Below are 24,700 nucleotides of genomic sequence, written 5' to 3'. Positions count from 1 at the left end.
CCAGGCTCTGGCCCCGGTATGGCAAGCTCTGAATGACTTCAAGAGGTAGTTTAGGGTAGCGAGTCAGAGGGGGCTCTGTAGGCAGACCGCTCGGGTTCAGGTCTGGGTCCTGCCACTCACTGTTGTGTGAGCCTGGGTTTATCTTCCTAATGAGCCTCAGTTTCCCCATCTGTTAAAGGGGATCACAACAGCCTCAACTCCATACTTTCTGGAGTTGTGATATGAAATGAGATAATGTCTGTCCAGTGCCTGGCACAGGAAGCGCTCCGTACATGTTAGCCACTCTTACTAAAATAAGGCTAGTGATAAGAAACTCTGGACCACAGGGAGGTCAAGGAAGGCTTTACTGAGCAGGTGACATTTAGGTTTGGCTTTGAAACACTGGAAACACTCTGCATGTCCCTCAGGAGGGGACGTGGTAAACTATGGTAACTGCATGTGATGTGGGGTGGAGAGGCAGGCTGTAGAGCCACCCAAGGGTCAGGAGGGGGGAGGGAGGGGAGAGAGAGAGGGGGGAGGGAGGGGAGAGAGAGAGGGAGAAGGAAGGAAGAAAGAATAGATCCAAGTGTTCACCCATTAACTCTGGGGCATAAGATTACAGAGGACTTTGAGATTCAACCACATATATTTCTGTAAGGTTTCTATCTTGCAGAGTAATCCTTCCTGGGGGGGGGGGTACTAAGAACTGAACCCAGGGACACTTAACCACTGAGCCACATCCCCAGCCCTTTTTATATTTTATTTAGAGACAGGGTCTCACTAAATTGCTTAGGGCCTCACTAAATTGCTGAGGCTGGGTTTGAACTTCTGAGATCCTCCTGCCTCAGCCTCCTGAGCAGCTGGGATTCCAGGTGTGTGTCATGGCACCTGAAGAGTAATACTTTTATAAGAACATAAAACAAAGGCATTAAAAGAAGACACCAAAGCTGGATATGGTGGCGCACACCTAGAATCCTAGCCACGTGGGAGGCTGAGGCAGAAGGATCATAAATTCCAGGCGAGACTACCCAATTTTGCAAGACCCAGACTGACAAACTTTTACAAAGAGGAATGGGGCTGTGGCTCGGGGTTAGAGCACTTGTGGAGCCTACAGGGGCCCTGGGTTCCACCCCCAGCACTGCACAGAAAACAGGAAGAAGAAACACACCAGGGACAGACAAGCATGGGTGACGCTGCAGTGTCCCCCACTGGGCGAGTGGGAACTGCAGTAGGGTGACCAGCTGTTCCTGGGACCACAAGGCTTCTTGGGGTTCCGTACTTCAAGACAAAACCCAAAAGTCCTGGGCAAACCGGGACCAGTTGGTCACCCTGGATGGGGGTAGTGTGGATGTCCTGGGGTATCAGGGAGAGGAAAGGATGTGCCTGGACCTCCGACCTGGGGCTCCATCCTGGTGGTCCCTCTGTGGCCGCCAGGTAAGCAGAGGGGCCCGGAAGCTGAGCCTGGGGAGGAGGCTGGGCTGGGTGTGGAGGTCATGGAGAGGCTGAACCTCTTTTGCAAGCTGAGGACAGGGCCTGGAGAAGGCTGGGCCTGGGTCCCCCTTTCCCAGGACTCCCATCATCTTGCTGATGCCCTCTCTACCTCTGCCATGTCCCCAGATACAGACTGCTGAGGTCACCCCAGTCTCATCTCCCAGAAGCAGGGACCCTGGCAGGCTCTGGAGTGGGCAGCCGAGGCCTGGAGGAGGGTGCCCTCCCAAGAGCAGCACTGGGCGCAGGGGCGGAGGGGGAGACGAGGCAGGTGGGGACACTCAGCACAAACACGGCCCTCCTGGGAGACGCAGGGTGCAGACAATTGAACACTTGGACAAAGAAAATGGTGATTAATCAGATTCCCGACTAAGTACATCCAGCACCACCATATAATTAAGCCAAAAACTTGCAGCAGAAAGATCCTTAATGGAGCGGACACTTAGGCAGAGAATTAATTACGACAGAGCTCAGGGTTTCAGGAGCCCCTAGAGGAACAGGGGCGGGGCCCAAACCAGAAACCAGGAGTCAACCCTGCCCAGCGTGGGACTGAGGCCAGGAGCCCAGAGTCACCGGCTCAGGTTCGGAGGCAGGTGACCTGCAATGGAATCCGGGCTCTCACAAGCTGTGGGATCTGGGGAAGCGCCCTCCTGGAGCCTCAGTTTTCTCATCTGTAAAATGGGAATAATACCTAGTGTTCTGGGATCTCTGTGAGGATTCAGTGAAGTAATGCAAACAAAGGACTTTGCATTGCACATAATGGATGTTCAATGGATTATTATGGATTGAGGAAGCCACTTTCTGTCTTAGGATCTTAATTTCTCACTGCCAAGAAAAAAAAATATATATATATATATAGTGATAATGTGGCTGCTTTCTTCCCAGAGAAATTGGAGGGTCAAGTGAGATGACACTATGAAAACTATATATAAGCTAGAATGTGCTTTCTAAGCAGAAAAGTGCCATGCCCACATTATTATTTTTTTTAAAGAGAGAGGAGAAGGAGGGAGAGAGAGAGAGAGAGAGAGAGAGAGAGAGAGAGAGAGAGAATTTATTTATTTTAGTTCTTGGCGGACACAACATCTTTGTTTGTATGTGGTGCTGAGGATCGAACCCTGGCCGCACGCATGCCAGGCGAGCGCGCTACCGCTTGAGCCACATCCCCAGCCCCCCATGCCCACATTATTAAGATCATTATTAAATCCATGGTTTCATACTTTTATTTATTATTATTTATTTTATTTTTTGTACCAGGGATTGAACCCAGGGGTGCTTAAGTATTATTTATTTTTAAATTTTGAGACAAGGCCTCCCTAAGTTGCTAAAGATGGCCTTGAACTTGGGGTCCTTCTGCCTCAGCCTCCTGAGCCGGGGGCATCACAGGTGTGTTCCACCACACCTTGCTGCTTGGTTTCATATTAAGATCAGACTCTTGCTGCTTATTTCCCAAGAAGCTGCACAGGTAGTAAAGGTGTGGCCTCGCTGGGCATGGGGGAGCACTCCTGTAATCCCAGCCTTTTGGGAGTCTGAGGTGGGAGAATCACAAGTTTGAGGCCAGCCTGGGTAGCCTAGCAAGAATTTCTCTTAAAATAAGGCAGAGAGGGCTAGGGATGTGGCTCAGTGGTAGAGTGCTTGTCTGGCATGAGCAAGGCCCTGGTTTCAGGGGAAAAAAATGTGTGGCCTAGGAATTAGGCCATCTGAGTTTGAATCCTACCTTTGACATTTAGCTGTGTAACTTGCAGCTGAGCCTCTCTGTTCTTTAATTTTTCCATCTTTAAAATGGGGGTGATGATAATATTACCTACACGGGGTTGTTGTGAGGTACAAATGAGGACATGTGTGTAAAATATTCCCACCACTTCTTGGCTCGTGGCTAGGCCAATGTATAAAAATCAAGATGAATGTATAAAAATCAACTGCATTTTTATACACTAGCAATGACCAACTTAAACTGAAATTAAGAAAACAATTTCATTTACAATAGCATTGAAAAGAAGAAAACACTTAAATAGGTCTTTACCAAGGAGGAATAAGACTTGTAAACTGAAGAATCACCACCCATTGTTGAAAGAAATTAAAATACTTAAATACATGCAAAGATATCCAGTGTTCCTGGATTGGGAAAACTTAAAACTGTCAAGATGGGTCTGAAACAGTGACTTGGGAGACTGAGGCAGGAGGATCACAAGTTTGAGGCCAGCCTCAGAAACTTAGACTCTGTCTCAAAATAATTTTTTTTTTTTTTTGGATACAATACAGGATTTATTGTTGTGTGTGATTAAGAAGGGGACAGCACAGTGAAAGCCCTCATGAATGCAGGGCCTGCCACTTGTCCAGGGGACCATGATTGGGGATATATTTGACCCCACAGCCATCAGGAATGAGCCGCTTCTCAACCACCATGTCTTCAAATTCATCAGCATTAAATTTGGTAAAGCCCCACTTCTTTGAGATGTGGATCTTCTGGCAGCCAGGGAACTTGAACTTGGCCCTGTGTAGGGCCTCAATCACATGTTCCTTGTGAACTTCTACTCAAGGTGCTGTCTCCAAGGTCCCTTAGGGCAACCTATACAAGCAACAGCTGCATACACTACCAAAGAGATTGCTGTTTGCAGCCATTGCACACTGGGCCACCACAAGTAAAGGAACCCAGTCGGCTTAATTAGCTGCAGTGCTGAGGGCCATTGCCAAGTAGGAATGACACATCGAAATTTCCTTGCCAGTGTACCCCATGTTAAATGGACTTGCCTTGGAAATTCGCTGTGACATTGCATGTGTGTTTGAGAAAGGTGACCCTGCTCAAGGACCAGGGTGGATCCAGGTTTAGGGTGTATCCTGCAGGTTTAGGATAATTTGGGTTTAGGGCGTTCCCGGTTTATGACAATCTGGATTTAAGGCAGTTTCAGGTTTAAGGTTATTGCTGCTGGGAATAGGGCGTATCCTGCTGCCTGAGTTCCCGTTGAGTTCTCGGAATTGAGAAAGTATTAGGGACGTGAATTGCGCGCCAGAACTGGGATTTCCCCAGAACGTGTGTAGAGGCCGGTGTGAGTTCGGGAATAAAGAATTGCTGTTTGAATCTACAAGGTGTGTGGTGGCTCATGATTCTGTGCCCAGCCAAGACATTGGCACTGCAGAAAAAAAATTTTTTTTAAAGGGCTGAGGTGTAGCTCAATTTCCAGTTTAAATATATATATACATACACACACACACACACACACACATATATATATATGTATGTATATGTATAATATTTAAGATGGCAATATTTCTAAGTTGATCTACATGTTCAATGCAATCTCTATTAAAATTCCAACTCCATTTTTTTGAAGAAATGGATAAGATGGTCTTAAAATGTATAAGGAAATATAAGGCAGTCCAAGGAGCCAAATAATGTTAAAAAAGACTCCCACTTCCTGATTTCAAAACCTATGACAAAGCCATAGTACTAGTGTAGAAGTAAGGATAGACAGACACATATAGATAAATGAAGTAGAACAGACCCAAATGGAGCCACACACTCAGGGTCAGCTGATCATCAACAAGGGTGCTAAGACCTGTTCAAGGGAGAAGGCAGCCTTTACCACAGATGGTGCCGAGACAATGGGGCACCACAAGCAGAGGAATCGAGCGAGATTCCTGCCTCACACCATATACAAAAACACATTCGAAATTGCTCAAAAACCAAAATGGAAGGGCCCAAACTACTAAACCCTTAGAAGGAATGTAGGTCTGAATCTATAGGATCTTGGATTATGACACCTAGTTATGACACCAAAAGTGTAAGTAGCCAAAGAACAACTTGATGAACTGGGTACAAAGATGCAGTTTGTACACCCAAGGACACTATCAAGAAAGTGACTTCAGGGGGCTGGGGTGGTGGCTCAGCCTAGCACATGCGAGACACTGGGTTTGATCCTCAGCACCACATAAAAGTAAATAAAATAAAGGTATTGTGTCCACTACATCTAAAAAAATAAAAATTAAAAAAGAAAGTAACTTCAGCAGGGCACACACGACATCTATTAAATTTGGGGATGGGTGTTGGTAGAGCACATGCTTAGTATGCCCAAAACCCTGGGTTTGGTCCTCACAACCAAAGGAATAAGGGAAGGAAGGCAGGAAGGAAGGAAAAAAAGGAAGGACAGATCAACCTACAAAACAGGAGAAACTATTGCAAATCATGTATTTGAAAAGAGTATAAAATCCAGAATATATGAAGAACTTACCACTCATCATCAGAAAGATAAATAACCAAATATTAAAAAGTGAGCAAAGGATTTGAACAGAAATTTCTTCAAGGAAGAGATCCAAGTGGCTAATAGGCCCATGAACATATGCTCAAAATCCCTCGTGATTAGGAAAATGCAAATCCAACCCATCAGGATGGCGATAACCCAAAGGGAGCTAAGGGGCTGGCACATGCAAGGCCTGGGTTTGGGCCTCGGCACTGCAATTCGGATAACAAAACAAGATAAAGACAGTAAGTGTGACGCTCACGTGGAGAAACTGGAACTCTTGTGCATTGCCGGTGGGAATGCAACGGGGCCTGGCTGTGGAAAATGGGCCGGTTCCCCAGACAGAGAACAGAGAACCATGGCATGGCCCAGCGTTCCTACCCGTAGGGGTGTGTGTCCATATATACCTTGGTTGCCAGGGGCTGGCGGCAAGGGGAAATGGGGACTGACTGCTAATAGGTACAGGGTTTCTTTTAAGTGTGAAGAAAATGCACAACTTTTTCAATGTATTTAAAAAAAAAAAAACAATGAGGGGCTGGGGATGTGGCTCAAGCGATAGCGTGCTCGCCTGGCATGCTTGCAGCCCGGGTTTCATCCCCAGCACCACATACAAACAAAGATGTTGTGTTCGCCGAAAACTAAAAAAAAAATAAATAAATATAAAAAAAAAAGAAAAAAAAACCAATGAATTGTCTGCTTCATCTATTTATTAATTTTGTTGTTTGTTTGGGTGCTGGGGATGGAACCCAGGGCCTCACACATGCCAAGCACAGACTCTACCACTGAGCTACGCCTCTAGCTCCAATTGCGGACTTTAAAATGGAAAATTTATGAAAAAAATTTATGGAAAATATATTTCAATTTTTGAACAAGGAAAAAGAAAAAAAAAAACAGGTACAGCTCTTGCCCTGGGGGGAGTTTACATTCACACACACACACACACACACACCCTACAGAGCAAACTGACTCTGTGTCAAGTGCTCTGAAGGAAGGGTTCCAAGAAGAGGGCTACCATGTCAAGGAGGACACACCCAAGTTAGGGATCTGCAGTTAGGGAGAAGGAAGAAAGGGCGGCCAGGTGTAACCCCCAGAGATTCAGGAGGCTGGGGCAGGAGGATCGAAAGCTTGAGGCCAACCTGAGCAACTTAATAAGACTCTGCTCAAAATAGGTTGGGAATGTAGCTCAGTGATAGAGAGTACTTGAGTTCAATCCCCAGTATCAGAAGTTTAAAAAAAAAAAGCAGAAAGGAACGCCCCCCCCCCCCCCGGGGGTGGGAGAGGGAGGGAGAGAGAGAGAGAGGATGAAGACTCAGGCAGAAGAAGGAAGAACAGGGGCAAAGAACTGGTGGAGAGGTGGAGGAAGCTGGGCAGGTAGAAGGGGCTGGAGAGATCCATGTGGGCATGGTAGTGGGTGCACAGGAGAAGCACCCAGGGAAGGGCAGGAAGGGTGACTGACTGCGCCCATGGCCTGCTTGGAAGTGGGGGAGGCTGAGCTCGAAAGCAGACTGGGGTGGGGAGGGCACCAAGCCCTCTGCAATCCCCCTAGAGGTATCAGGAGTTCATTCCTCCTGGTTGAGGCCACTCCTCCTGCGACCTATGCAGGGGGGACACATCCGCGACCCTAATTCCTGTTGCAGCCCCCCCTGTCCGGATGCTCCCGGGAAGGATGCACGGATGGAAACTGCTTCACTGCCATGGCAACGGCAGCCACTTCTGCCTCCTCCTCCGCCTCCTCCTCCTCCTCCCGAGGAGCCAGGTGGGGAAGTCTGCCTGGCAACAGTGTGGGTGTCAGGAGTCAGTGGGCAAAGGTGCAGAGAAGCCCCGCCCCCAGCAGGGGCCTGGGGATCCCCTGTCATTTACTGTCCCACCCTTGCTTGGCTGGGATCCCAGGTTCCCTGCTTCTCCTTCCAGTGGAGAATCACAGCAGCCACCCACATCTGGACAGTCTTTTATGGCTCAGATTGTGATTCTCGGCAGCTTGGGACGTGGGATTACTGGCCCCTGGGACTGATGAGGACACCGAGGCTCGGGGAGGTGGAGGGGGCCTGCAAACCCAGGGTCCTACCTGTGCTCAGGTGTGCTGATCTCTCAGGGCAGGAGCCATCAACGGAAAGTAGGGAGGGTCCCGCCAGGGTCCCGCCCCTGCTTTCCCTCTGGTAACCTCCCTTTTGGGGATGTTGTGCTCTGTCCCTGTCTGGCCCTCTAGAGCCCTGGGAGAGGTCATTTGGGGATTGTGAGATTAGGGTGGTAGGAAGGACTGTGGGAGGAGGGACTGCAGAGGGCATCTCTGGAGGGACACCCCAGGGACTGGGCTTGAAGGTTTCCCTTCAAAATGCGCAGCTCTGAACTTGAGCACGGGCATTAAGGACCAGGGCTAGCATTTTGTGCGCTCTGTGCCAGCTCTGGGCCAAGCACTTGGCACGCACCCGCTCGTTTGGCACTCACAACCACAAATGAGGGATGGGTCACGGCCCCATCCATATAGGGAGCAGAGTCTCAAACCAAGGCCTCAGGGAAGCAGAGTGCTGCCAACCAGGCTGTTGGACCCCAGAGCCACCTGCAGTCCCCAGCCCCAGGGCAGACTCCCCCTGCCTCCTCTCCCCACCCCACCTGCAGCAGGCAGGGAAGATTAACGGGGAGGGCCAGGAGCAGGGGGGTAGAAGGGCCTGTGGAAATCATGCCCTGGCCTTGGGCCAGGGGCGCAGAACCTGTTGGAGGAAGAGCTGGATAAGTGGGGCCGGGGGAGGGGGAAGGGTTCTCAGGATCTACCCTTGGCCGCGCCGGCCAGTGCTCCTTACAGGTGGTATTTCATCTCATCCTCAGAACGACAGGAAGAGGCAGTAACAGCTAGCACTTATTACACGCCAAGCATCTGTCTAATGCCCAGGGCCGTCCCACTCATTTAATTCCCCAGGCGAGACGCCGGGCAACATTAGCTCGGGGTAACTTGTCCGGCCGATAGGGAATTTTACGGGGGAGATAAGGAATTTTACAGGGGATTCCGGGACAGAACTCAGGGCCTTGGGCGTGCCAGGCAAGGGCTTCTCCACTGAGCCCCAGTCCTCGGGCTCAAGATGCCCCAGACTCACTACCCTGCCAGGAAAGGGGTCAACCCTTTCTCCAGAAGAGACCCTTTCTGAGGTCACAGGGTGATTTGATCCTCCTCTCCAGGGAGCACATGTCACCTGAGACCCTGTGGAAGACTCCACCACAGACTCTGGCCCATGGCTGTCCAGAGCTGAGCGCAGGGGAGGAGCCAACAGCGCCCACACACCTGGGGGAGCTTATTTTTGCTCAGGGTATTTTTGTCTGGAGCCACACACAATCCTGATCCTCCAAGTGGCATCAAACCCCTCCCTAGAACAGTCCCTGAAAGGCCCCGATGGCCAGGCTCCCTGTTCTCTCCTGGAGCAGCGAAGAAAGGAGGCAGGGATTGGACCCCAGGGCTCACCGCGTCCCCGGGCCTCTGGGTGCAAAACGGGTTGGAGGGCTGCTCTCGGGACCCTCCCCTCATTCCAGGATTCCTGCCCAGAGGACCCCATTCAGCAGGCAGTGATGGCTGGCGGTGTCAGAGAGCCTGCCGCCCTGGGGCTGGGGCCTGGTCCTAGGAGCCACGACAGCAGCTACCATTTCCTAATCCTTACCTAAGTGCCAGGTGCTGTGCTGAGTGCTCTTCCTGTGTCCTCCACTGAGCACGCTTACCCCGCAGCCCTGAGAGGCACGCACAGTCACCACCTCCACTTCTGGATGAGGAAATGGGGCCGAGAGGCTGAGCTGCCTGTGTTCACACTTGCAGGGAGCAGAAGCGGGGCTCCCGCACTCCCTCTTCCTCCTCTGCAAGATGGGGAGATCCCACCACTCCTGTGGCATGGGGGGGGGGGTGAAGGCTGATTAAGCAGCTGCCCAAAGTGGCCCTGATAAACTGTGTCCCACTTCCTGTCCTGCAGAGCCCAGCCACCAACAAGTCCCACCTGTCACAGCTGACAACCACAGTGTCATTCCCAGGCTGCAGCAACAGCCTTGTATTTCAGCCAAGGATCCCAGTGTCCCTGGTGGCCTGTCTTAGGGATGACAGCGAGTGGCAGCTTGGGGATGGCCATCCACTCTGATGGCCCATGGGGCTGCTGACCACAGTCAGGCAGTGACAGGCTGAGCAGCTGGCAGGGCCCGAGGCTGATGAAGCACCCAGGGGAGCCTCTGCCCACGTCCTGCTTCCAAGTCCAGGCTCTTCACTTCACATTGGGGACCTGCAGGCGCAGGACCAGAGCACCAGCGGAGGCCTCCACGTCAATTGTCTAACTATGCAAGAGTTACAAACCAAGATAACACCCTCTTAAATAAAATAGCCCTGTCCTCTGACCAGCCCGACGGCCCGGAAGGCCAGGCTGTGCGGACTGGTTTCTCTGACGGCGTGGAGTTTGGACTCAGAAGACAGCAGCATCTCCGGCACCTGGGAAAGTCGGCACCCGCACTCCCGTTTCTGGTGGGGCCTCACACCCAGGTCTGGACACACCTGTCGGCATCGGTCACATCTGCCCTGCTCCACAGCCAGTTTCTCTATCCCTTGAGCCAGGTGTGCCACACCCGCAGCGTGGCCCAGCCCCTGGAGAAGCCCAGCAGTCCTGGAGGTAGGACAGGAGTCTCTGGGGTCCTGAGTATCTGCACTGGATCTAGGGTGGGAGGGTGCACAGGCTTCTGGCAGGCGTGTCCCCCTGACCCTGTGGGCCTCTTGCCCCCTAGTAAAAGATGTGGCTAGAGGAGGGCAGGGAGGGCCCCTAACACCCCGATACTGCTCAGGTCCCCTTTGGCGATTGTTGTAAGCAAACTGCTAAGTACTCATTAGACACATGTTTGCAAAGGAGAGTCTCGGGCCACAAGGTGCCTGGACTCTAGGCACATCCCAGGATGATAGAGTATGGGACTTAATACCAGGAAATCCAGGTTCCAGTCCCAGCTTTGCCACATGCAGGCTGTGACAAGTGGCTTTGTGAATTCCTCTCTTGGGTCCTGTTTGCTCCTCTATAAAACAGGGAAGGTATCCTCGCCTGGAAGCGTGGTAGTGAGGAGAGGCTGGTGCCTGACTCGCGGGGACCTTCACCTTCACTCTCACTGCTAAAGGCAGCGCAGCCTATCATCCTAGTGACTCAGGAGGCTGAGGCAGGAGGATCATAAGTTTAGGACCAGCCTCAGCAACTTAGCAAAACCCTGTCTCAAAATCAATATAAAAAGGGCCAGGGGCGTAGCTCAGTGATTGAGGTTCCTGGGGTTGATCTCTAGTACAAAAGCACCTGGGTCTCTTACTGTCTTCCAGCACAGCCCTCACCATGTCCCAAAATGGTCACTGACAGTGCTTTGAGTCCTCACGGGCAGGGACTCTGCCTCCCACACCACTGAATCCCCAGCACCTAGCATTATGCCTGGCAGAGTGAGCTCCCAGCGAATGTCTGATGGGCTGAGAGGACTGTGAGGTCGAGTCACTCCCACGCCCCTCCCCCCTGCCCATCTGCACTCTGAGCATCCCACATTCACACGCACCTCTGGGGGCCACCCTCAGGGACAGGCTCTAGGCCTCCATCAGCTCTAGGAAGAGGGGTTCAGTTTGGAACTAGGAAGAGAAGCACCACAGCACACCTGCGGGGTGGATGAAGGTGGTGGGGGCGAGATGCTGCAGGAGGAAATAATGGACGACCTACCCTAGAGATAAAAAGGAGAGAACTTAGCAGTGACTCGGGAGGCTGAGGCAGGAGGATCAAAAGTTCAAAGCTGGCCTCACAAAAGTGAAGCACTAAGCCACTCAGGGAGACCCTGTCTCTAAATAAAATACAAAACAGGGCTGCGGATGTGGCTCAGAGGTCTAGTGCCCCTGAGTTCAATCCCCAGTACAGAAAAATAAAAGGCGGAGAGAACTTCCAGAGGCAGGTCGAGCAAACACAAAGGCGCAAGCTGCACGAAGACCTGGGTGCTTAGCTCACGGTGGCCGAGTTCAGAGATGGCCACGGTGAGTCAGGACGGGTGGGCAGGCCGGGGCAGACTTTCAGTGTCCCACTGTCTAGACCAGGGATTCTCAATGTGTGGTCCCTGCCCAGCAGCAGCAGCACTCCCAGGAAACTTGTTAAAAACGCAAATTTTAGGGTCCCGCCCTAGACCTACTAAATCTGAAATTCTGGAGGTGTGCAGAGAACTCTTGATTTAACAAGCCTCCGTGTGAGTTTGAAGATGCTGAAGTTGGGGAACCACGGCTCTAGGTTTCTTGAGGAAGGCGATTAGGAGCCACGTTGGGTTCTCAACAGAGGGAAGCAGGTCAGCACCCCACTTTCAGGTCATCTGGTGAGGATCCATCCAGGGCAGCCTGGAGAGGGGCAGGTAAAAGGCGCCCATCGGAAGGGGGGCCTCCACAGACCCTCACCTCCAGCTGGACAGAGGCTCTGTGTGCTGCAGAACAATGTAGCTGCCCAGGTGAAAGCAGGGTCCCCAGGGAAGCCACAGACCCCTGCTGGGCACAGGGCCTGTTGTCAGGGTGACCACCTGTCACTTGGAGGAGAGGGGCAGCCTCCTATGGAGAGGTCAAGGATGGGGAGTTGGTTGTCATGGCAACCTCCCCTCAGGTGGGGCAGGGAAAGGGAGGAAGGAGGCTGGTTGCTCCCAGAAACCCCCCATCCCAGGAGGAATCTACTGACCCCACAGCCCTCAGTGCCCCCATCTAGCCCACTGTCCCCTCCTTTCCTCCTTGGTTTGCTCTATCCTCCTGGTTACAGCCTAAGGGCTGGGTTGTCTCCTGGGTTCCAGCCTGGGCTTCAGTAGCTGTGTGACCTCCCCTCCAGAGGCCAGAGCCCCTCCTCAGCCAGCCTTCGCCTTCTCTTGCCAACTAGTGCCGGGGCAGCGACTCATGTGGGGGTGGTGACCCAGATCGGCAGAGGAGGAGGAACAGGACAGTCATCCTCTCCCATGCAGAAGGGCCCTCTCGCTGCTTTTTAAGACATTCAGGAAGAAAGCCCAGGGCAACTTGGGCCCAACTTGACCCTCAGGCGAGAGGAAGGCAAGAGACCACCACACCCCCAAACCCAGGAGATTGCCAGGTTCAAGGGGTCTGGAGTTCAAATGGGTGGGTCAAAGTCCTGTGCTGATAATGTTCACTCGGGCAGGCCTCACCCCCTCCTGAGCCTCAGGTTCCTCATCTGTACACCAGAGAGAGTATCTGAACAACCAGGTCTGCTTCCTGGGGTTACCCCAGGATCAGGCCAGGAGACGCGCCCTCAGGGGGAGGCAGAGGCCTGGTGCCTCCCTGAGCCCTGCCCTGTTTCTAGGGGAGGAGGCAATGTCCACTCCTGGGTGGCTTCTCCTTGCTGGTGGGACACCTTGTGGGGAAGAACAGCAGCTCTGGGGTCAGACATGCCCCATAAATACTGACTGCGGGTGCTGCTGTTTTTACCATTAATCATCGGGCAATGGATGGATGGAGGCCTGCCTGGGAAATCGCTTCCTCCAGGTAATTTATATCTCCTGTGCTCCTTGCGGTCTTCATACACTACAGTCTGCTAGACAGATGCTTGCTGGAAAGCAGAAGCCACATGCTTTTCGGTTTTCCTGCCATGCCCTGGCCAGTTTCTGGCAGGGGGCACCCAAGGATCTCGGCCCGGAGGGGCTGGAGGTCTTCTCTAACTCAGGCAGCCATTTCCTGCCTCCAGGGAGAGGTCCTTAGCCCTGCCCAGGGAGTCCCCGGTCCAGGACCCTGGGTGTCAGGGTCTCTGTGGGTGAGCAGGAGCTGAGTGGCAGCAGCAAGATCTGGGACCACAGGGAAGTCCCAGGGCCACCCCGGCCCCTCCCACTGAGAGCTGATAATAGGAGTGGTTCTAATTATGCGCTAATTGCTTCCTTCCAGGCAGCTTCTGGGAGCCCAGGAGTTCAGAGTTCATGAATAAATGAAGAGGGAGGAAGCGGGAAGGGATGTTTATTGATCCACAAATCTTGATGTACCAGCCCCCGCCCCACAGATGCACGGCCACGCAGCTGTGACACTTTGAATACCTTGGAACCGCCTAGCCCGGCAGCCCAGCCCCTCTCTTCCTGTAACAAACAGATAAGGATGGGGGCAAAAGGAAGTCACCAGAGTGTCCTCGACTGGCTTTGGTCTCAGTCTCCACACTACCCTGGACTTACACTGTAATCTTGGGCAAGTCACTGACCATTTCTTTAGAGTGAGAGAGGAGAGAGAGAGAGAGAGAGAGAGAGAGAGAGAGAATTTTTAATATTTATTTTTTAGTTCTCGGCGGACACAACATCTTTGTTGGTATGTGGTGCTGAGGATCGAACCCCGGCCGCACGCATGCCAGGCGAGCGCGCTACCGCTTGAGTCACATCCCCAGCCCCCACTGACCATTTTTTGGGCTTTAGCTTTCCCTGCCTGATAGTGTCACAGCCCCTCTAGAAAGCCCTGCTTCAGCATGTGAATGGGGGAACCACAGAGCCACAAAGAGTCCTGTAGGGAGCATCACAAGTTCAAAGCCAGCCTCTGCAACTTAGGAGACCTCGTTTCAAAATTAAAAAAAATAAGAGCCGGGCGCGGTAGCCCATGCCTGTAATCCCAGCGACTAGGGAGGCCGAGGCAGGAGGATTGGGAGTTCAAAGCCAGCAGCTTGGAGAGGCCCTAAGCAACTCAGAGAAACCCTGTTTCTAAATAAAACCCAAAAAAGGGCTGGGGATGTGGCCCAGTGGTTAAGCTCCTGGCTTCAATCCCCAGCACCAAAATAAATAAAAAGGGGCTGGGATGTGCTCAGAGGTCCAGCGCCCCAGCCTTCGATCCCGACCTCCACCCAAATACCTCTTTCTCTAGGGGGCTGTAGACTGCAGGGAGGTGGTGGGAGGACACCATGTTTGGTGACACCTCTGTGCAGTGGGACACTTGGTGGTCAGATGCCGGCTCTGCTGCTCCCTGGCAGGCTGGGTGGGAGGCCCCAGCAAGGCACTGAAGCCTCCCGAGCCTCAAGCTGCTCCATCTGCTGAAGGGGAGCCGCAGATGCTGGGCCGGGAAGGTTCGCCCCGGGCACCTGACGTCCTTCGCCTGGCGCCTTGCACACAGTAAGTGTGTGGGAAGGGGAGCTGGAGTGCCAACGCTGCCAGCAGCCCTGCGAGTACAGAGTACAGGCCGTTGCCGGCGTGACAGGTGATAGAGGGCGGGGGTGTAGCTTGGGGGCAGAGCATTTGCCTAGCACCAGTGAGGCCCTGGATCCACCCCTGGCACTGCAAAGAGCAAAGAAAGGAAGCACAGGAGGAGGAGGAGGAGGAAATGAAGAAGGGAAAAAAAGAGAATCTAAGGTACAGAGAGGTTAAGCCACTTGCCCAACACCACGCATGAAGTGGTCTACTTGGTCTGGTCCACTTTTGTCCCCAGAAGTTGGTACATGATGGGTATCCATAAATAATGCCCAGAGTTACAGAAACCCAGAGGGGAAACAAGAAGCAGCCTGGCCTGGTGGTGCATCCCTGCAATCCCCCTACTTGCCTGTAATCCCAGTTACTTGGGAGGCTGAGGAAGAAGGATCATAAATTTGAGGCTAATATGGGAAACTTGGTGAGACCCTGTTTCCAAATGAAAAATAAATAAATAAATAAAAAGCTCAGTAGTAGAGTGCTTGCCCGGCAGTTGCAAGGCATAGGTTCAATCTGAAGAACCAAGAAAACAAACATTCTTTATAATAATGAAGAATAAAAACAGGCCCTGCTTCTATTGACCAAGGGGGACCAATGAAAGGACTACATTGAAATTCCCTTCAAGGTCACAGTGAAGTGCTGGGTCTGCAGGAGCCCAGTACTCCTTGCCTCCTGAGTGGCTAGGACCAGCCGGATGGAGGGGAGGGGTCCCTGGTGTGCACTTACTGAAGGAAATACTTCTAGCCCTTCGTGATTCCAACAAGGAGTGAGCAAAGCTGGCCTTTGGCCTCTAGACTCCGTTCTACCTCTGCCTTGCTGTGAGACTCTGGGCAGGTGACTTCAGTCCTCAGAACCTCGAAGTCCTTGATTAGGAAATGAAATGGGGATGGCGAGGCCCCAGCTCTGGGGCTGCTGTGAGGCTGCCGTGGGAAGCCGCTGGGAAGCCACAGGGCACAGGGGCTAAGCGCAGGGCTCAGGTTTGTCTCCCGGGCCTACTGCTACCTGGAGGAAGGGCTCTGGGCCTCGGATTCCACTCCTGTGCCCACCATGGAGGGCGTGGCGAGCTGACCAGCCCAGTACTGCCAACCCCACAGGATGAAGCCGGTCCCAAGAGCTCAGCAAATCTCTACTGGACACCACCATGTGAGAGACCCTGAGGTCCATCACATATGGGGAAAAGAGTCCCCAAGAGGGGCAAGAACTTGCCCAAGGTCACAGAGCCAGCTCTGGGCAGAGCTAGGCCTACTTGGGAACCAGGTGGGGCAAGGCCCCTTCAAGACTTGGGCTCCTGGGGGGTATGAGATGCTCAGGACCCCCCACAGCACCCGGTCCATCCTGATCATGGCTCAAGGACTCTGGGGGACTAAGGTGCCCTTCCTCTGGTGCTTCTTGGTGGCTCCAAGGCTGTCTAGTACCAGCGAGGAGTGTAGAGGACAGCGAGGGCTGACCTGCCTTCCCGGCCCACCTGACCGGCCCTCCACACCAGAGCTGGCTGCAGAGGCCTTGGAAAGGATCCAGGGGCCCAGGACCAGAGCACTATTTGTCAGCTTTGCATGGTGGCGGCAGGCTCGTCTCCATGGCAACGGTGCAGTGTGAAGGCATCCTGGCATCATTAGGGAGTAGTATAAACAGAGGCTGCAGTAGATTACACGCCTATTATGAGCAGTCTCAGGCTCTGAGCACTGGTAATTATGCCTAATTGTGCATTTAATTGTGTAATTGAAAACCCACATCTCTGGTTCAGGCTGGGGCCGCAGAACCTACCCCCCTCCCCAAAGAAAAGGGGCTCAGGAGCCCCCCATTACTCTGGAGAACTCAGGGCAGGCAGGAGGGGAGAGCCAGGACACTCCACTTCCCTGCTTCCTGGGTCAGCAGCTTAGCCAAGTCCCGGGATTTGGGGAGGGGGGTGGGGAGGAGCAGGCTTGAGGCAAAGGGACTGGACAAGAGCACACAATGTCCATATTTCCCATTATTTATAGATAACATCTCAAACTATTGGCCTGTCTTTGCAAGACCTAGAACCAGCATCTGGTGGTTCCAGGGACCTGGGTCATCATTAGATGCTCTACATGTCCAAGTAGTCACCCAGCCACACACAAATTCTCAGTCACCGCCACAGACAGGAAACTCACCACCTGGTCTCAGCCCCTACCCCTGCAGAGTTTTTGGAGAGTAAGAAAAACACTGATGAAGCTCAACACCCTCCTCCAATTTTCCATTTCACAGACTGGGAAAATGAGGCCCAGAGAGGGTTAGGGGCAGCTCAAAGTTGCACAGCGACTGAGTACCAGAACCCTGGTATTCTAAGTTGCAAATGAGGGTGTAGTCTATACCCTAAGGTGAGTCAGCACCTAGAATTGTGCCTGGTGCTTTGTGGGACTTCATTAGTATTTGCTGGGTAAGATTAGCTGTGGCGATTCTTAGCCTCTGACCCAAGAATGTTAGTCCTTGGGAAGCTCATCTGTGTGGACCAGGGGTTAGTGGTGGACCAGAACCTCCCAGTGCTGAATCTCTGTGGTCTGAGACTTGATTTCACACCAAATATGCCACATGGGCATTCGGGATAGGGATGCACAGACACTCAAAGAGACGGAGGAAAGAAGAGTCATTTAAGTCCTTGAAAACTGGAAAACCAGGTGTGGAGCCTTGGGCAGGTCCTCAGAAGTCTCCTCTCCCCAGGCTCTGAGACCCATCAGTCACCGCTGCCTGCAGCCAAGGGACAATCAGGTGGCCACGCTGACCGTAGAAGTGAGGGTGCTGGCTGCTGACACATAGCTGTAAGGGTCCCTGGGATGCTGAGTTCAACCTCATCTACCTACAGAGGCAGAAAGCCAGGAGAGGACCACGCCCCATGCCGCATTCCCTCTTAGTGAGCCCTGTGCCCAGACCTCTCCCTGTAGCACCTCAGGTCACACTCAGCTTAGTGCCGTGAGGTGGGTGCTATCATCATTCCCATTTTATAGATCAAGGGTCAGCAAGGTCAGGGCCACAAGGATTCAACAGAACCGCAGCTCCATCCTGGACCTTGCACTAGTTGATGCAACCCTCTGAGCTCAGGTAGGAACCCACCAGGCAGATTATTATCCTGATGGAGAGAAGTACAGGTGGGAGCTCAGAGAGGTTAAGTGTCTTGCCCAAAGTCATTCAGCTACAAAGCCATGGAGCTGGAACTCAAACCCTAGTCTGAACCCAAAGCCTAAGCCCTCATCAGTCCACCTCCTTGCTCCTCCACTGGTCAGTTGCTATGAGAGGCAGGGCCAGGAGGCCAAGGTAAGCCATTAACACCTGCAAACACAGCTCACAGCTCTCCTAAACCTGGATGCCCACTCTCCTCCCTGCTGGCAGAGGGGTCCCTGGGAGGCTTGCTTTGCTGCCTGAGGCTCCCCCTCACTCTCCAAAGCAATTGGTGAACCTCTGCAGGCCAGGGCAGGGGAAGGCCAAGGCCAAGGCCAAGGTGCTGGGACAAGCCAGCTCCACACGTGTGGCCTGGAATTCATTTAAAAAAGTTATCTCTGGTCTCAGTCTGTCCTCTTGTCACTCACCCTCCTTAAAATTAGTGGAGGGCTGGGGTTGTGGCTCAGTGGCAGAGCACTTGCCTAGCATGCATGAGGCACTGGGTTCGATCCTTAGCATCACATAAAAATAAAATGAAGATATTAAAAAAAATTAGTGGAAAGAATATGTTCCAGTGATCAGTTCTGACTATCTCTGCTTGGTCCAGATTTTACAAATCCTTTCCCTTTAATGACTTATCTGAGGCCCAGACTGTATCTCCTATTTCCTTGGTAACAAGTCATTTCATTCCTCTGAGCCTCAGTGTGCCCACCAGTAAATGGGTATAAACCCACACCTCTCTCAGAGCTGTGCCGGTTGGTGAGCTGTCCACACAGGGTAGCTGCTTCCCTGGGGAACTTCCTCTCTATTTGCATCACAGCTGCAGTTAGCCCCACGGAGCTGGGTGGGTAGACATGGGGGGAAGAGACACGTGAACAGCTGTAGATGACCTGGCATCTGATAAGACCTGCTATGCCTAGGGAAAGACCTGGATTTCTCCACCTGCTCCACCCCAGCATGTCCCCCACCCCACAGTGGGAGCCACACAGGGCAAAAGAGGCAGAGGCTCAGATCTGGGTGTGAATCCTCCTTCTGTACCTACCATTTATGGTCAGGCCAGATGGCATCAAGGGACAGTGCCAGGCTCACAGCAGACATCAAACAGAAGGACGTTCATGTTTCCTGAGCCCCACATTTTCCACATAAAGAAATAAAGACTTGGGCTGGACGGTGGCTCAGGGGTAGAGTACTTGTGCAAGGCCCTGGGTCTGATCCCCAGCACCACAAAAATAAAAGTGATAATAATACCAAAAAGAAATGATGATGTGATTTGGAGTGTTTATGGCAATGACCTTGATCACTAAGACCTCTACTCTAGGCAGAGATGGGCTGAGGTAACTTGTCCAAGACTCAGAGGAAATAACAGCTGGCCACAGGAGGCACCTCCCTGGGCTGGGCAAAGTCAGGCATCATCTCACTGAATCCCCCAAACTGCCATGGGATGGAAGTGGCTGTTCGGACTACTTTATAGGTAAGGAGGTGGCAGTTCAGAAGGGGTGAGGAATTTCCCAGAAGTCACATGCAAGGCAGCAATATCTGCCTAACCACAGAAGGCTCCTCCTGACTCCTGCGCCAGCATTCAGAGCAGCTGTCATTTACAGGGTCCCGGCTTAGAAGTCATCTACCTGCAAATGGGCAGGACCAGGGCCGTCCCAGGGCCCCTGCAGCCCTCTCAGCCTAGTCACAAGGGCCCTCTGGCCTCAGTCTATCCAGGAGGTGATGCCCCCAGCTACATGCCACCCAAAGGGGACTGAGGATCAGAAGGGGTCAGTGGCCTGGACAATCTCAGGCTCCGGACTCTGAAGCCCAGCCCAAAGCCAGATCCTCGCGTGGATCCATGAGCTCACAGCCCAGCTGCTTCAGAGCCCAAGCACCTGACACAGCCACCTCCTCCCGTCTCCACATCACCATTGCTAATAACGACATCAATCAGGGTGACCACGTTTCACACCATTACTCGTCGCTCAGCTGGAAGTGACATATTTCCCCCTCACCCACCCACCACCTTCCAGAAAGCAAAAGGGCTTTCTAGAAGGGAAACAGAACGACACCGGTTTTTTCTGAGTACCTACTATGTGCCTGGCACCTGGCTAAGGAAAGCCCCTTCTTGCCTCTGTGAATGAAGGTGACTCTCCTTTCCAGGGAGGAGGGAGCTGGGGCCCCAGGAGGGAACGCATGTGTCCAAGGTCACACAGAACGGGGACAAAAACAAGTGATGTATTACTGAGCGCTTGCTGTCACAGGGCCAAGGCACTATGGGTGGTGACTGTTGAAACATTATCCTTCCCACTTTCAGTTGAGGAAACTGGGTCTTGGTCACACATTGGTCACAGGGAGCAGGCGAGGGGCACAGGGCTGAGAGGCCAGCTCCGGGCTGCCTCCTGGGTCCATCACTATCTGAGTGACCTCAGGAAAACCTCATCACCACTCTGAACCTCAGTGTCTTCATCTGAAAAAGGGGATCATAAAAGTGTCAATCCCCTTGTGTGGAATTACAATAAGAAGAGGGATAAAAACAGTACAACCGCTAAACGTTTATTGATCGTTAACATGTGTCAGGCACTCGGCCAAGCACTTTACATATGTGAGCTCATTTGGTTAAATGAGGTAATGCATATAAAGTGCTTTGCACAGGACTCCTGGAAGGGGAGCGATAATGATGATGATAAAGAAATTGATGACGATTCCCTAGGGCCAGTGTCCCTGGTCCATCCCCTTACAGGAAGGATGGAGTGGCCTATAAAGTTTCAGGAAGGAGGTGGACTCGGGGCTGGATGAGAGATAAAGGCCAACAAGTAAACCTTAAGAAGCAGTTAATAATGTCAAAATGACAGAGCCAACAGGCCTGGGAGAGCAGGGACCCGAGAAGTTCTACAGAACAGAACCAGAGCAAGGGGCAACCAGACCCCGGCTCCAGCCCAGATGCCAGCCCAAGCCCCAGACAGGCAGAGCTGACAGCAACCCAGGGGGCCAGGCCACTGGTCCTTCCCATTTATAGATGGAAAAGCAGAGACTCAGGGTGGAACAGACACCTGTCCAAATCTGCAGGATGCCAGCGGCAGAGCAGGGCTTCGACCCAGGCCTCCTGCCTCCCAGTTCTGTGCCCAATGACCTCCTGCTTCCCACAACAGACAGTGCAGGGGGCACCTAGAGTGTTTGGGCCCCAATTCCAGGGAAGCCACTCGTGTTATGAATCATCAGGATCATAACGAAGAACAATAGTTTTTTTTTTTTTTTTAAAGAGGGACATTTTATTTTATTTTATTTTATTTTAAAGAGAGAGTAAGAGAGAGAGGAGAGAGAGAGAGAATTTTTAATATTTATTTTTTAGTTCTTGGCGGACACAACATCTTTGTTGGTATGTGGTGCTGAGGATCGAACCCGGGCCGCACGCATGCCAGGCGAGCTCTACCGCTTGAGCCACATCCCCAGCCCCAAAGAACAATAGTTGATTGACTGCCTGCTGCTCCAGGCACAGCACTAGATTCATCACATGGGCTTAATTCCCACAGGAACCCTAAGAATTAGTGACTCTTGATATTATTTAACAGATGACAAAATTGTAGTTTAGAGAGGGTAAGCAACTTTCCCAAGATCACACAGCCAGGAATTAACAGAGTTGGACCCAATCTATCCTGTCATATTCTGGACCTTTAATAATCCCCTACACCTGAGTGACACCTACTGCTTCATATTGCAGTCCCTACTACTCCCTCTGACTCCCCCACCCACCCCATGCCCTGGTCCCTCACCCAAAGCAAGGCTAGCCCTATATAGAAGAGATTTAGAATTGGCCTGCTTCGTTGTAATGCTTAAATTCCACTCAAAAAAGAAAAATGACACCATTTCTCAAGTTTTCAGCCGAAAAATATTTAATGGCCTCTTTTATCCCTCAGTCTGTTGGATAAGAAAACCGAGTCTCCCGTTTCCCCTCAGGCCCATGAGTTCAGCATCCTGGGAGCATATTCTGGAAACTGCCAGGCAGTGGGGACTCCAGGGGCTTAGTGACAGCTGGAGGGACCCTCTCTGTAATCAGCTCAGACAGAGCTACCGAGCCAAGAGAACAATTTCCAAGTTCCTCCTCAGAGCACCTCCGAAATGATCTCCTGTAAGCTACACAAGCTGCCCAAGCCACGCAGCCGGACGCAGAAGAAGTAGAACCCCACCCAGATCCCACCCTGATCTAGAAGCAGCTGCTGGTGGAAGAATGGGCTCAGCTTAGCAGGAGAGAGCTCTGGAGGCAGGAGGCAGGGAGACAGACCTCCTCTGCCACTTTGCACCTCCACAGGGCGGTAAGCACCTCTGTAGGTGCCCCAGACACACCAGGGCCAGAATTACTTATTATATAATTAAGAAGGCAACAGAGGACCAGGTGTGGTGGTACATACCTATAATCCCAGCAACCTGTGGGGCTGAGGGAGGAGGATTGCAAGTTCAAGGCCAGCCTGGGCAATTTAGCAAGGCTCTGTCTCAAAATAAAAAAATAAAAAGGGCAGAAAATGTAGCTCAATGGTAGAATGTCCATTGGTTCAATCCCCAATACCATGAAAAAATAAAATAAGGGCTAGGGATGTCATTTAGTGGCAGAGCGCTTACCTATCATGTGTGAGGCCCTGGGTTCAAGCCTCAGTACCACAAAAACAAACAAACAAAAAACAACCAAGTTTCTAGCTTGAAATTTAGAAATTAACAAACCCAGCAAAAGAATCTTTTGGGTTTCAACATTTCTTGTTCATTTCAACATTTCATGTTCCGTAGACTAGATAAAGAAAGGGGTTTCTACTATGAGCTAGGAATTGCCAAATAACCGATCTGTTCATTTATTTTGCAAATATTAATGGAGTGCCAGGCACTGTTCCAGCTGCTGGGGACTTAGCAGGGAACAAAACAGACAATCTCTGCCCTTCTGGAGCTTCCATTCTACCTGATCATAATTAATCTCCCCCTCAATCCTCAAGGATGAACACTTGAAGGTTGGGCAGCCCCAGGTGGCCTGTCTCCCTGAGCAGGGAGCAGGGAAGGCTACAATCTTCAGAACATGTCTGTGGATGGCATGTTTGGGACTAGTGTCCCTAAGAGGAGGGAGTAACATAAAAGGGAGGAGCAAGTTGGGGGGTGCCCAGACCCCAAAGCTTCCCTCTACATCATCCTTTGCACCTGTGGAGAGGATGCAGGCCAGAGTGCAGACCCAGATGATGGAGTCTAGCATGAGGGAGGCTCAGTGTCCCTCAATCCGCACTCAAACCTGAGTGCTGCCCCACAAGGTGGGTGGCCAGTATGTGTCTCTCCCTAGAGAAGCAGCATAGTCTCATAGCCCCTAGTTGGACACTGGTCTCTCCTTATCCACTCTCCCAAATTCACCTGCCAGAGCCTCTCTTGAAGGGTACAGCTGGTTCCCTTCAGCCTCCAAATTCACTTCTCTGTCCTCCCTGGGAAGAGGACCTGAGTTCTCAAAGCTGGGACAGGCAGTGTCCCCCAGTGTTTTGATCCTTCCCAGGGCACCCAATTCTCCCCACTCCATAGGTGCCAGCCCTAGCAGAGAGCTAGCGTGTCTGGCCCCACCCCTGCTGCTCTAATGGATCTTATGACTGCTGGAACGTGGGTAGCCACAGTGACCAGGCCAAAGCAGGGAAGGTGGTCAGGCGCCTGGTTAAGTCAGGCTGGCCCAGAACCCGGCCGTTCCTGGGGACCCTCTCCTGAGAGGTGCCGCTCCATTCCAGGCCGCCCAGTGGGGAGGGTGTAGGAGGCAGAAACAGCACAAAGGAGTGTTGAGCGTTCTCGGAGTCCACGATCCCAGCACACAGATGAACCCTGACCAGAAACACTGACGCACCAAAGAGAAAGCCAGAGAGCCCACACAGCAGCCGGGACTTTGTGCGAAACACTCGCGCAGGGGGCAGAGACCCGGAGGAAGGGAGCGCACGCGACCCAGCGATCTGGAGGGAAACACGCGGCAGGGACCTCAGCGGGTCCACAGACACACCCCCCGCCCCAAGAGAGCCACTGTCCCCCGCGCAGCCCCAACAGGCGTCCACTAGTCCAGTGCCGGCCGGACGCCTGGAGCCCAGGGCGCGGGGCGGACCGGGGCCCCGCACAGGACGCGCTGGACCGTGCGCGCGGTGCCGGGGGAGCGCGGGGCACAGCGGCGACAAGCGCACACAAAGAGACAGCCCGGCCAGCAGGAGCAGGCTCCGCCCGTCCGCTCCGCGACTCGGAGCCCCCGCGCGGGCGCTCCACCGCCACACGCGGCCACCCAGCCCTCGGCGCGCCCGGACCCGCCCCGCCGCGCCCCACCCCACGCGGCCGCCCGGCGCGGCTCACCAGCTGCAGGCAGCAGAAGGCGACGAGCGTGCAGCGCCCGCTGCACTTGCCCATGGCTCCGGGCCGCGCGGACCGTCCCCGGCGCCCCTCTCGCTCCGCGGCCGCCGCTCCTCGCGCCGCGCGGGCTCCGCGGCCTCCCGCAGGCGCCCCGGGCGGCGGGGCCGGGCGCCTAGGGCCGGGCCCGGGAGCGCCGGGTCCCCGGGGCTGGGGCCGGCCGGCCGCGCTGAGAGTCCATGGTCCGCCGGCGCAGGTCTGCCGCCGCGCCTCCTTTGTCTGAGGCCGGCCGTCAGGCTCACCCCGGCCCCGGGCGCGGGCGGCAGGCGCAGGGCGGGCGGCGCGGGCACCGGGCGCGGCGCGGCGCAGCACTGCCCAGCTGGGGCAGCCGCCCGGGCGCTCGGCGGCCGCCGCTTCCCGGC

General features: G+C 53.2%; 1 protein-coding gene across 2 annotated transcripts in view; it reads right to left on the bottom strand.

Moving 5' to 3' along the window:
• The window catches only part of NKAIN1 (sodium/potassium transporting ATPase interacting 1), a 42,665-nt gene extending 18,192 nt beyond the window's left edge, over positions 1-24,473 (bottom strand). For both annotated transcript variants that reach the window (XM_081308247.1, XM_081308248.1), the window contains exon 1: positions 24,285-24,473. In XM_081308247.1, coding sequence (XP_081164373.1) covers positions 24,285-24,338 — 54 coding nt within the window. In that variant the 5' untranslated portion in view covers positions 24,339-24,473. The remainder of the gene's footprint in view (positions 1-24,284) is intronic.
• Between the last annotated feature and the right edge of the window lie 227 nt (positions 24,474-24,700).

The sequence above is a fragment of the Spermophilus citellus genome, assembly GCF_964194105.1.
Source record: "Spermophilus citellus genome assembly, chromosome: 9".
NCBI lineage: Eukaryota > Metazoa > Chordata > Mammalia > Rodentia > Sciuridae > Spermophilus > Spermophilus citellus.
This window is presented reverse-complemented; position numbering and strand designations above follow the sequence as displayed.